Source organism: Planococcus citri, chromosome 5 (genome assembly GCF_950023065.1).
Source record: "Planococcus citri chromosome 5, ihPlaCitr1.1, whole genome shotgun sequence".
Taxonomy (NCBI): Eukaryota; Metazoa; Arthropoda; class Insecta; order Hemiptera; family Pseudococcidae; genus Planococcus; species Planococcus citri.
In genome coordinates, this window is record NC_088681.1 from 39,161,620 (window position 1) to 39,172,958 (window position 11,339).

General features: G+C 35.2%; 3 protein-coding genes across 15 annotated transcripts in view; 1 reads left to right on the forward strand and 2 right to left on the reverse strand.

The window, feature by feature from the left end:
* mbc (myoblast city) overlaps positions 1 to 1,090 on the reverse strand; it is a 31,493-nt gene extending 30,403 nt beyond the window's left edge. For 8 of the 12 annotated variants that reach the window (XM_065365451.1, XM_065365448.1, XM_065365453.1 and 5 more), the window contains exon 1: positions 834 to 1,089. In XM_065365451.1, the coding sequence (XP_065221523.1) occupies positions 834 to 885 (52 nt within the window). In that variant the 5' untranslated portion in view covers positions 886 to 1,089. Of the gene's footprint in view, positions 1 to 32; positions 172 to 833 lie in introns of those variants that run through there. The other 4 variants (XR_010558958.1, XR_010558957.1, XM_065365454.1 and 1 more) reach the window with 3 other exon arrangements.
* A 1,856-nt stretch (positions 1,091 to 2,946) lies between these two features.
* VhaAC45 (Vacuolar H[+] ATPase AC45 accessory subunit) lies at positions 2,947 to 5,273 on the forward strand. Its single transcript, XM_065365476.1, has 3 exons — positions 2,947 to 3,854; positions 3,931 to 4,197; positions 4,273 to 5,273. Exons 1-3 carry the CDS (start codon positions 3,108 to 3,110, stop codon positions 4,492 to 4,494), a joined length of 1,236 nt encoding a protein of 411 aa, XP_065221548.1. The 5' UTR covers positions 2,947 to 3,107; the 3' UTR covers positions 4,495 to 5,273.
* Positions 5,274 to 5,508: 235 nt separating this feature from the next.
* Positions 5,509 to 11,266, reverse strand: LOC135846383 (biorientation of chromosomes in cell division protein 1-like 1). 2 transcript variants are annotated; one of them, XM_065365457.1, is made up of 7 exons: positions 10,848 to 11,244; positions 10,632 to 10,756; positions 10,148 to 10,554; positions 6,966 to 10,075; positions 6,506 to 6,626; positions 6,345 to 6,417; positions 5,509 to 6,131 (listed from the first exon to the last, which is right to left on the reverse strand). In XM_065365457.1, the coding sequence occupies exons 1-7, from the start codon at positions 10,959 to 10,961 to the stop codon at positions 5,945 to 5,947; spliced, it is 4,137 nt and encodes a 1,378-aa protein (XP_065221529.1). In that variant the 5' UTR covers positions 10,962 to 11,244; the 3' UTR covers positions 5,509 to 5,944. The 2 variants fall into 2 exon arrangements, with proteins under 2 accessions (XP_065221529.1, XP_065221530.1); XM_065365458.1 differs by lacking the exons at positions 5,509 to 6,131; positions 6,345 to 6,417; positions 6,506 to 6,626 and adding an exon at positions 6,634 to 6,888 and having other exon boundaries at positions 10,848 to 11,266.
* Positions 11,267 to 11,339: the final 73 nt, after the last annotated feature.

The window sequence follows — 11,339 nt, forward strand, 5'->3', positions numbered from 1 at the left end:
TATACGATTGCGATACGTAGACGAAAATTTACCCAAATCTTAGCACATTTTCGATATTTCTTTAGAAAAATAATAACTTCTCAAAATAAAAGTACAACCGTTACATTTCGATAATATTTTAAAAGGTGTTATATAATTCGTTACACGAGCTTCCGGTGTTTCGAACAATTTGCATCCTAAAATGTGTGCCAAACAATTATGGGAACTGTCATCGTTTAATATTTTTTCATGGATACTATTTATTAAGGTCAAATTAATCGCTCATGTATACTATATGAGTAATCGTGTCCGTAATAATTACGTTCTAGTTGTGAGAATTTTTTTTCATCATCTATTCGTACAGATAGAAAAAAATACATAAAATAAAATATCATTACCAGCATCCGAAAAATCCCCTCGTGACAATTTCTAACGAGATACTTAGAATAGCGAGATAACTTCGTTATCGAACGCTCATTTGACAAAGTGATTTCACCGAACGTGAATGAGGAACGGATGCGTGATTAAAAATGCGATGACTTGTTTAATTATCGCGAATTTTGATAACGTTTGCGAAGTACAAGAACGATAAATATAATATCGATAACAATCATTTATATGAAATAATTTCCCCAGTGAATTGAACATTTGAAGCGGTGATTCAGAAAATTTGATCAGAAAATGCCAGAGGTATCTGTGTGACGGTATTTCGAGAACCATTATCAACAAGTGTTTCGAATAAATTAACAAGCTCGTGGTTGGAGGGATGTGAATCAAAATAACGTACTGTAATTAACAACATAAGAGGCATGATGATTATTATCTCAAATAGAAAACTTCATTTATATAATTACCAATGCCATAACTTCTTTCCCCTGGTACGGGGTTCCAAGGGTGCATCCTCATTGTGAGTGTTTTTTATGGAATAATGAACATGTTTGTTTGAATTGTTTGTATACTAGAATCGTTGAGGTTTATGGGTAATTGTTTTATCACGATTTTTACTTGAACGTCTGATGATTTATGAAAGGAATTCGAATTTGCTCAATTACTACATCGCGTCGCAAATTGGAAAATTTTTTATATCAAAACACGAAAACAAAAAAAGAAAACAAGAGAAAGCCACAGAAAAATTTTTAATGACGTTTTTCGCTTTGATCACAGATGAAAACCAAGAAGTAGGCATTTCAAACTTGGTAGGTAGTTCTTTTCAATCAATTTTTATTTTTTTTTTTTAAATTTATTTAATTTAATTTTTGATTGATCACTTGATCAGTAAGAACTGAAAATTGAATTTTGAATTTTGATCAATGGAAAATGATTATTTGAATCAAAAAATTCGGCTGAAAGGTGAAAAATGAAAATAATACTACAAAAAAATAAAAATAATTACCGAAAATTTAAACAACATCGAACACGGTTCGGACTTCGGGATCGTGAATGAACATGAACACCGAATTCATCGTTTTACACGCCAGATTTTGTCAATTTTGTCACTGATGAAAATAACAACTGCCACAAAATCGAGTTAACTAGATTATTAATTTGATTCTGATTTGGATTCATATAATTAGATCATCATTTGAAATACAATAACAATGGCTAAACCAGAAGCACAGTTCCTCAATGAGGAAGCAGTTCCATCAGCTTCATCTTTGATGGAAATTGTAAGCCTCCGAATCCGACTGGTAAGTTGAATATTTCTCCTGCTTTTTCATCTTGCTTTTCAGATCATGAACCGCGTCACTCATGTAATTTTTGTGGTTGACTTCAGAAACAGCGCGAATTGTTGTGCAATGCGATGAAGCTCCGATTTATACTCGAAAAATTGATGAGGTTGGGGAAACCCCGAAATGTTAACAAACGTCGATGGAACCGAATTCATAGATTGAGACAATGGGACAATTTTCTTACCCGCCAAGATAATCACCCATTAGTGCAACGATTCATCAATTGCTTAGGATTTGACCAAGCGGACAGAATAAAAATCATCTTCGACATTATTGACGGACAAATACGCTCCTTCTTTCAGGGCGGTTTTATTTCAGATACTGTATTCAGATCTGGTAGTATTCCGGAAGTAGTCAAGTGTCTTCTTAGTTTAGAAGAAGAAGTTCTAGCTGCGTAGATATAGTACCCTGAAGCTTCAACGTATTATATTCGAATTCTTGTCACATGTTCATGTCGATTGTCGACCGGTTGAGATTTGATTTTTGTTCATTCTCTTCTCTCAGGAGGATTATCTTTCAAAGTTTCTTCCTTCACTTTTGTATGATTTTTATATTTTGTACTATACCTACCAAACAATAGAAATACAATTACCTATGTGATTGCATTTTCTTTTATTCGGTTTAAGTTTAACTTTGCATCCTGCATTATTTTGTTCAAAGTTCAAACAGAATTATATGAATACCTACGAGCGAAAGATTATGGTCCAGGCAGTGTGAGTAGGTGAGTACTTGGTTGAAGAGCGATCGCAGTATAAGCATTGCAATGTCACCGTGGAGATTTATTAGGCCTAGGTATGTAAAATATTGCATTGCGATGTCTCTAATCTCTGTGACTTATACTGGTGGTATAAAAAAATGTACTGAGCAAAATGGTCCAACTTCAAAGACATTACCCAGAGGCTAGAACAGTCTAGTTAGGTACCATTTTGTTTTGTCATTCATTCATAGTTTTGTCACATGAAAATATTACCCCTGAAATATTCGACAAAAAAAATTGAAATGATTGAAATTTTAATTTAGCAACTCTGAAAGTGATGTTATAAAATTGAAAATTTTAGTTTCTCAAAAATTTGCTCTTCTCTCAACAGTCAATTTTGATTCAATTCCTAGAGTTTCGAACTTCGGAGTTCGGATCAATCGTCGGGATCAATGAACTTAGCTATTTTTTTTTCGTGTTTGAACTTTTTAGCTATTTTTCGTGTTATGCTGTTTTCCTCTCCTCTTCAAATCACGCTTGGCCTTTGGGTGTGGTTTAGGTAACACTGTCCTTGCGTGTGTGTTTCTTATCAGTCAAATTTTTATCGATCAACTTCTATCAAGTAAAATGTTATAATTTCGAGTAATTTTTCCAGTATTAATTGTTCTGTAGCGCGTTTTTAACGAATATATAGTGTAAATATGATATCCCTCAAGTTACTAACGGTTTTAGCCACCTTGGGAGTGGCATATTCTCAAAATGCTGCCGCTCCTGTACTGATATGGGGTAACCATCACAGCATAGATAAAATGACATCGAATATGGGCAAAATCAGCGCCAATAATATCGAAGATTGGATCATGAAACCATCGACTGAAAATGAAGATACTCGCGTAGTAGTCGGTATCCTCGAAAGCTTCTCGTTGCCGGACTTGTTCAAGAAATATGGAGACGAAAGTGTGTTTTCAAATGTGCAAAGCTCAATGGGCGATAGTAAATATAAGAATTTTTTCGTTCAAACGAATGGTCTATCGAAAAGAATACATGATGCTGCTGATGAGTCGGTTTCCGGTGTACAGAACTTGGTTGCGACGAGTGATTCTAAGAAAATACACGTCATTAAGATCACTCCAAAAGGAGAAAATCTTGCTGAAACTTTGAAAATGTCCGATAATATAATGCATAAAGCATGTAAAGAGTACGCTTCTCTATATAAATCATACATCTGCGTTATGACTGGTTCATCTGATGGTCAAGAAACAGACCATGTTCGTATTGCTCGCAGTTTACTGCAGACTAATGAACCAGCAGCTGAAGTTAAATCAGAAACGCCTATGAATATCTACTTCAGCCCAGGATTCGCTCTTATATACACGAAAACTACGCCCGTGTTTTGGACGGTTGTTGATAATCAATCGAGACGGTATAATCTTACTAAAATTGGCGAAGTAAGTGCTATCGTACAATCAACTACTCAGAATACTTCACAAATGCATGTTTAATGATTTTTTTTTCATTTTTCAGACTACCAAATCAGAAAAAACTTTATTCGTATATTTTCAAGACAAGGCTAACTCATCTCCAAAAATCCGTTTAGCTTTTACTTTCATCAACGAAAGCTCCACTTGGAGTCTGGAACAAATAGGATACGGTGATGGCGCGAAAAACCAAGTAATCATGAAACCTTCCATAAAGATCTCTTCCTCTTTCGGCAACTCTTTCCATACACCTTCGAAAGTAGTTTTCCGGAGTGATGATCTAGTCTACAATTTGACATTCAATTCTTTGCAGGTTAGTTATCGACTATTTTCATGATTTTTTTCTCCGATTAAAAAACAATTATTTCATCTTTATTCTTTATTTCAGGTTGAATTCACGAATAATCCAAAAACTCTGCAAACGATGAGGTTCAATGCTGCGGACGATACGGTTTACTTTTTCACCATTCCGATCCTTAGTGGACTTTTCGTTACCAGTTTATTAGTCACCATTGTATTGTTAGGTTTATCTATGATTTTTGATATCAAAACAATGGATTTATTCGACGACCCGAAAGGAAAAACTGTTACCATAAATGCCTCCGAATAATTTATCTAAGTTTTAATTTCGTTTAGGGCGTTTCTTTTTTTCTTTTTTCCTTTTTGTTTGTTTTATCGTGTCGAAAAGTCGAGTGTAAAAGCAGCGGGGTAAATAAATTTTCTAAATCGGTTCTGCCGAAATTTATCGTTAGTTTTTCAATTATAAGTACTATACGTAAAATGCATATACATAAATACGATAATTGAGTCAATGATTAAACTACTTTGTTTTAAACCGAAACCCTCTAAACACATTCCTGTATCTGTTAGTTCTACGAATTTGGTATAAAAAATTGTCATCATACCAAGTGTCTTTCATAGATGATTGATGTTTGAATCAACACTACGCAGTTTCTTAAGTTTTATAAAGCACAAAGTAGTCGCAATCCATTTAGGTGTTACATCCTATCGTGTAAGTTAAATTAGTGTGTAGAGCTATGAAAACTGTCGGAATTTCTTCATCTGTGTACATATGAACTAAGTTTGCACTGTCTTCAATTATAAGTCGTTAATTTAAAAACTTCGATTGTAATTTTTAATTCATATTGTATGTTGTAAATTTCATTTAATGGTTTGATTCGATTTTCTTACTTATCCTTTGATTTTTTCCTTTTAGAACTTTTAGAATTTTGTTGTACTTAATTAAATGAAAATTCGTTTTTTTTTTGTTATTGATATTGGGCTAATTTGTAAATTTATCTAGTCCAATTGAAATTATTTTTAAATGTACGTACTTATCTGTATCTGTATTATTATAATCATGAAATTACAAAGTATGCTGTTGTCGAATCGTCTCATCATTTCGTCGGTCTTGGTGTATTTTTATTTTGAAAAATTTAAATTTCGTGCAGTAGGTGATAATATTAGGCAATCACCAATCAGATCCAATTTTTTTTCCTTGACATTTCAAAGTATTTTCCAATTTTACCATAATATTTAATCTTCGTAGCACCAACATTCAAAATCGCAATAGGTACTCCAAAGAGCTCAAAGAAACGCCACCAGAACACAAAAAATCCACACCGACGCTAAAAATGTCAACTTTATTCAAATTACCTACTCGACGAGTAAGTAAACAAGAGTAAAATATGAGAAAAAATTAGAACAAATTCACGTCAAAACCTAATAATAATTAATAAGTAAAAAATTTGGTAAAAACAACTGAAATATAAAATATTTCGCAAAATGATTACATTCCGGCGAAATAAAATAACATTATCTGCGTACTAAAAAAAAAAAAAATCAATATACTTCGCAGTAAAAAATAAACATTACACAAACTAACGCACAAAACAATCAAAATATTAAAACTTGAGAAACCTAGGTAGAGATACACGTAAATAAGTACACTATACTAAACAAAACAATAAGGAAAAACAATGGAGAAGAAATAAAGGCACATTCATTTGCACTTGAAATTCAAAATCGTAAAAATTGAACAAATTTTCGATATCAAACCGTCAATTATTAATATTTTCTGCATTGCTTAAACGGTGTCTTCTCGAGGTAAGTCTGAGCGATGGCCTAGGTTTATACAGGTCACTTTCGTCGTAGTAGCAATTCATTATACTTTGTCTACGTCTCTCTTCTCTCTCTTCAGCGGTTTTCGTATCGTTTGCTTTTTTCACAGGTGGATCTGGCGTTTTCCTATGGAAACCAAATGTATCGATTATTATTAAATTATTATTATTCGAATAAGGTCAACTAGAGGAATGGAAATTTCCAAAGATGAGTGGGGTGTTTTTTTTTAAAAGGTTTGTTTTCAATGACGGCAGACGAGAGGTTATAGGGATATGGATGGAAAAATTTTCGATGACGATGGTCACTTATGTATAGGTATAAGTATGTATTTGGACTTACGTAGTAGCAGCGCCTTCGCTAGTGCTTGTTTCAACCGTATCTGTTTTTGTTTCGTTATTCAACGCAGCATTTTCTGTAATGAAATAATAAAAATTAATGAAAGAGTTTTTTACAAAGATGTGTACAGTTTCAACAAGTGTAGATTTTCGAAAAGTACGTACTTGTTTTATTCTTGGGTTGCGCTGCTGCTACAGCTGTTGTTGTCGTTGCTGCTGCTGATACAAGTGTTGCTGATTCATTGGTACCTTTCGAGTGAGTACTACTGGTTCCCGTTGAAGATACCTGAAATCACATCAGATCATGATTAATAATACAGTTTGTAAAAATATTAAAATTTCATGAAATTGGCACAGAAATACATATTTTGAGAGCTTTAAAAATTTTTACAACTTTGAGTTTCGCAATTGAGTAGCTGAAATTATCTATAAATTAAAAATTTAAACCACCATACTGGTTCCTCAATTAAAAAATCTTCGAATCCAAAAATATGAGCTCACATCAAAAATGAAAAATTTGAAAATTGAAAAAAAACTGCAATTCCGGCCTGAAAAAACCGTCATCCAAAAATTACAAAAATTTTTCCCAATAAAGTTCAGACTGAAATTAAAGAGTAGAACTCACCGAATTACGTCTGCAATCAGAACTCTCAGATTCACTCTTCTTATGAATAGCGTTTGCAATGCTCATCGCTCTGACTTTATTAACCTTAGAAACTTTTTTAGGTACTGGTGAGGCTTTAGCTTTTGCTGCAGCGACGTTGACGGTATTTTCAGCCAACCCATTACTTATGGAATCGTTCAATTGACCGGAGGTTAATTTTATCTTGAGCGGATTGACGATGGTTCTTTTAATGCCCAATGTTCTCTTTTTCTTCTTAACAGGTTCGGGGTTTAAGTTACACGGTTCAGGATTATCCATTTCAATACCCGAATCATCAGCGAGTTTTCGTTTTTTGTTGAGTATTTTTTGATCGGCAGATTCATCGGTTTTCTTAATTCTTAACATAATACTGTTATCTCCTAATTTTTTAGTAATTATTTCCGAATTATATTTACAAGGACTAGTTTTTGGGTCGTCTGACTTGCTTCGTATCACTTTCGCTCCTAAGCAATCGACAAACATGAAATCGTAAGCTTCTGGGTAATCCATTTCAATAGAGAGATTTTCCACATTGAAATTATACGATTCATTCAACAGTTCGTTGGCAAATTGCATGAAATCACTGTTGTAATCCGGAATAGGTAAGTAGAGAACTGGATCTTGGATTTGTTCTAATTGATCGCAGACTTGCCGCGTTTTATTTTCAGCATCTGAGATTGACTTCAGACCGAGACTGGTATCTTCTTCTGCCTTCACAGTTGGAGTTTTGTTTTCGGTTACGTTGTTGACCATTTCTTTGGCATCATTCTCTGGCAGGGTGAGTTGCTTAGGTAGTCGCGTCTTGGCACCGTTGGCTTTAATCTCGGATTGGACAATTTTGATGGCATCTTCTTCGGTTGAAGGCGTCTTGACGAACGGTTGATCGAATTTAGATTCGTCAGGCACATCACCGAGTTTGAAATTCGGATCTGTGTACGAATTGGCGAGATCTTCAAGTATCAAGTTAGCTCTTTCGTCTTCGATGATTGGAATACTATCGATTTCATCGTTATCGCATAGCTTAGTATTGTTGTTCGCAGCATGATTCACGTCGTTGCCAAAAATGCGATCAGTTTCGTCGTCGCTCAGCGTGCAGCTTCCGTCAATCAACGAATATTGACGATCTACTCGTCTTATGTTCAATTTAACATCTGTCAGCGTTTCAATAATACCGTTGGTGAGTTCTTTGCATTTATCATAATTACCATTTTTACCGAATCTTCTCATGACAAAATAGTCGACCGTTCGACGTAGCTTGACTTTATACGCGGTTGATTTATCAGCATCGGTCGTCGTTTCATCGGCGTTCTGCTCGGAGCTTTTTGATTTGAAATCTTCTTCGTACAGTTTACGCAATTTCATTATTCTTCTAATATCGGCGAAGTTCTTCGCTATTTTAGGTTTTTTCAGGACGGGTTTAATATTCGTAGGTTGGAACATCTCGTTCATCATGTCTTCGATATGATCGTTCGATTGGTCGTTAGCCTTTTCGGGGAATATTTCACGAGCTGAGAAATTCGGTTCGGATTTGGTATTGTTTTGAAAACCTTTATCGGGACTAGATTCGAGGATCAGTTCGAGATCGTCTTCGACTGCTTGAGGTTTTTCTTCGCGACTGGGTAATTTTTCTGAATGATTTTTCGCGTGTTCGGAGTCGTTTCTTTTGGTTTTATGCGAAGATGAAGACGAAGAAGAGTGTCTGTGTTTACTCGATCCTTTATCTCTATCAGATCTGCTCGACTGCTGAGATGAGGTATGATGAATCGAAGACGAATTTGAAGTAGAAGGACCGCTGCTGTCGCGATCCGAAGAACGTCTATCGGTTTTTTTCTTTTCGTCGATGTTGCATTGGGAACGTGATTTTTTCGGATCTTCGTCTTTCTTTTTGCTTTTATGGCTGTCGACGTTCTTGCTGCTGCTTTTTTTGTCGTCCCTCGGTTTATCGTATTTGTGTTTAGAGTCTTCGGATTTGACAGATTTGGAGGATTTTTTATCATCTGACGAAGAAGCCTTGTAAGGATCTTTTTTACGATCTTTATCTTTATCATCTCTCGGGGAGTGTTTTTTATCGTCTTCTTTCTTACGGTCGTTCCTGGAATCTTTACGATGTTCGCTTTTGTCATCTTTTTTGCTATCGCTTCGATCATCTTTTTTATACTCGGATCTAGTCGAATCTTTTTTATGCTCACTTTTGTCATCTTTTTTGCTATCGTCTTTCCTGTGTTCGCTTTTAGACTTACGATCGTGATCGGAGGATTTTGAATGATCTCTCGAATGATGAGATTTATCATCCTTTCTGCTGTGGCTGCTTTTTGACGACGATGAATCATGCCTGTGTCTGTCTTTATCGCGATCTTTACTTCTTTGTTCGCTTCGATGTTTATCGTACTTACGATCTTTATCGCTCTTGTGTTCGGATTTCTTCTCGGTGTGTTTTTCTTTACTTTCGGCCGGTTTATCATCTTTATACTTTGATTTCTTTTTGGCATCATCCAGTCGATTTTTTTCTTTATATTTATCTTCTTCTTTGGGTGGTTTTGTTTCAATCGTTTCTACGGGTTTGGTTTCAATGTTATCTTCGAGAACTTTCTCAATTTTTTCAAAATTCACCTCCGGTACTTCTAAAGCTACAGGTTCTGCTGCGTCTAAGGCAATTGGATCGAGAAGTTGTTTATTTTTAACGTGATCGTCGCTATCATCCGATGTTTCGTAATTGATAGTTGGTGTTTTTGGTATTTCTATAGGCGATATGTGAACTTTTTCCGGTGCAGGAGGAGTCGAATACGAACTGCGAACTGAATCCAGACTATCGTCGTGTTCGGTAATGATTTTCGATTCGTCGGCTTTACAGATGATATCGATCTTGTCTTCGACTCCTGGTATCTCCGGTTCGTTGGATGCTTTCTCGAAAATAATTTCGCTAAAGTTCGAGTCTGCGCTACCGATGGACATGTCGTTATCGGATTTTTCATTCGGTTCGAAAACAGGTGATATTTCATCGTCGCTGGATTCTGAATCGAATTCTGATAACGGTGGTCCTTTCATATCAACTTTTGGGAAATGTTTTTCGAGTTCTGGTTTAATCGATTTACCTGTAAAATTTCGATACACTTTAATCAAAAGAGAACATTCAATACACATTGATTCGTTGAAAGTATACTAACCTGAATCTTTAACGTTATCAAATGGCTTGACTTTGATACTCGATGATTTATCACGGCTGGATTTATCATCAGTTGATGGCATTTTACTGGTGGAAGAATCATTTCTTTGGTTATCCATTCCAGAGTGTTCGCGAGACCAGTTCGAACGATATTTTTCGGCTTCTTTTTTCGTATCATAAATATCTACTTTGGAAACACCAGGAACACCGCTATCAGGTACATCTCTGAAGAAACCTTTTTCATTGGACGATTTAGTTTCTCTTTGACTAGGAGTATTATCAACTTCTCGAGGTATACCCAAGTATTTATACAACATGTCTTCAACTTTCGGTACTAATACTGTATTGATACGAGGGTTCACTAGTTGGTCGACAATAATAGCGATCCCAGGTTCAACGAAAGTGCACCTAAACACAAAGAAATCAGAATGTTAGCACTGAATTTAGGGCCCTTTTCAGTAATCATAAACTATTGAAACACATACCCGTTCACTTGTTTACGTATATTTTCTCGAGTCTGATTTTTATGCAGATCTGGACCCCATTTCACTTTGGAGAGAAATTTGGATACTTGATTATCCGCTCGATGGCAGAGATTCTGGTACGCGGGCTACGAGCGAAAAATAACGATGTTATGATACAATACATAATGATGAAATTTTGGCGCAAATTTTTATAAAGTTTGAAGGGTAAGTACTCACTTTGGTATCCACATCAGCGATGCATTCTTTTCGGATTTGATCGAAAATCCCTTGAGATTTCAACTGAGTTACTATATTTTTAATTAGTATCGGATCTCCTGGCACATACTCCATGGTTGAGTTTTTTTTTCAAATTTATCAACTCTGCGGAAGGTATTATCCGCTTGCCAGGACAGTAGCAGCACAGTTTTTACTCATGTTCGCTCGTGAACTAGATTTTCACTTCATTTGCACGATAGATTTAATTAATTTAAGCGCATTTGTACTACAGAATTTAAATTATTCGCGTTTTGAATAATAATAAACAAACTACTGTAATCAAATCCAGTGATAAAACAATGAACAAAGAACAAAATACAAATACGAGTTTTGTGGTGGGACTGGTGGGGAAGGTCGAGAAAGGATGGAGAAGGGAGAGAAGGGAGTAGGAAATGAATATCACAGAATAATTTTTAGATCCATGTTTTTTTTTTTCAATTTTTTATTTCGCTA

What these genes read in the sequence shown, in the direction of transcription:
- LOC135846383 (XM_065365457.1), bottom strand. Translation starts at nt 10,961, where the DNA reads ATGGAGTATGTGCCAGGAGATCCGATACTAATTAAAAATATAGTAACT. An exon ending in TGATAACGTTAAAGATTCAG is followed by an intron (nt 10,076 to 10,147) that starts GTTAGTATACTT and finishes GAAATTTTACAG; the next exon opens with GTAAATCGATTAAACCAGAA. An exon ending in CTGATTGCAGACGTAATTCG is followed by an intron (nt 6,627 to 6,965) that starts GTGAGTTCTACT and finishes ATGTGATTTCAG; the next exon opens with GTATCTTCAACGGGAACCAG.
- VhaAC45 (XM_065365476.1), top strand. Translation starts at nt 3,108, where the DNA reads ATGATATCCCTCAAGTTACTAACGGTTTTAGCCACCTTGGGAGTGGCA. An exon ending in ATCTTACTAAAATTGGCGAA is followed by an intron (nt 3,855 to 3,930) that starts GTAAGTGCTATC and finishes TTCATTTTTCAG; the next exon opens with ACTACCAAATCAGAAAAAAC. An exon ending in TGACATTCAATTCTTTGCAG is followed by an intron (nt 4,198 to 4,272) that starts GTTAGTTATCGA and finishes TCTTTATTTCAG; the next exon opens with GTTGAATTCACGAATAATCC.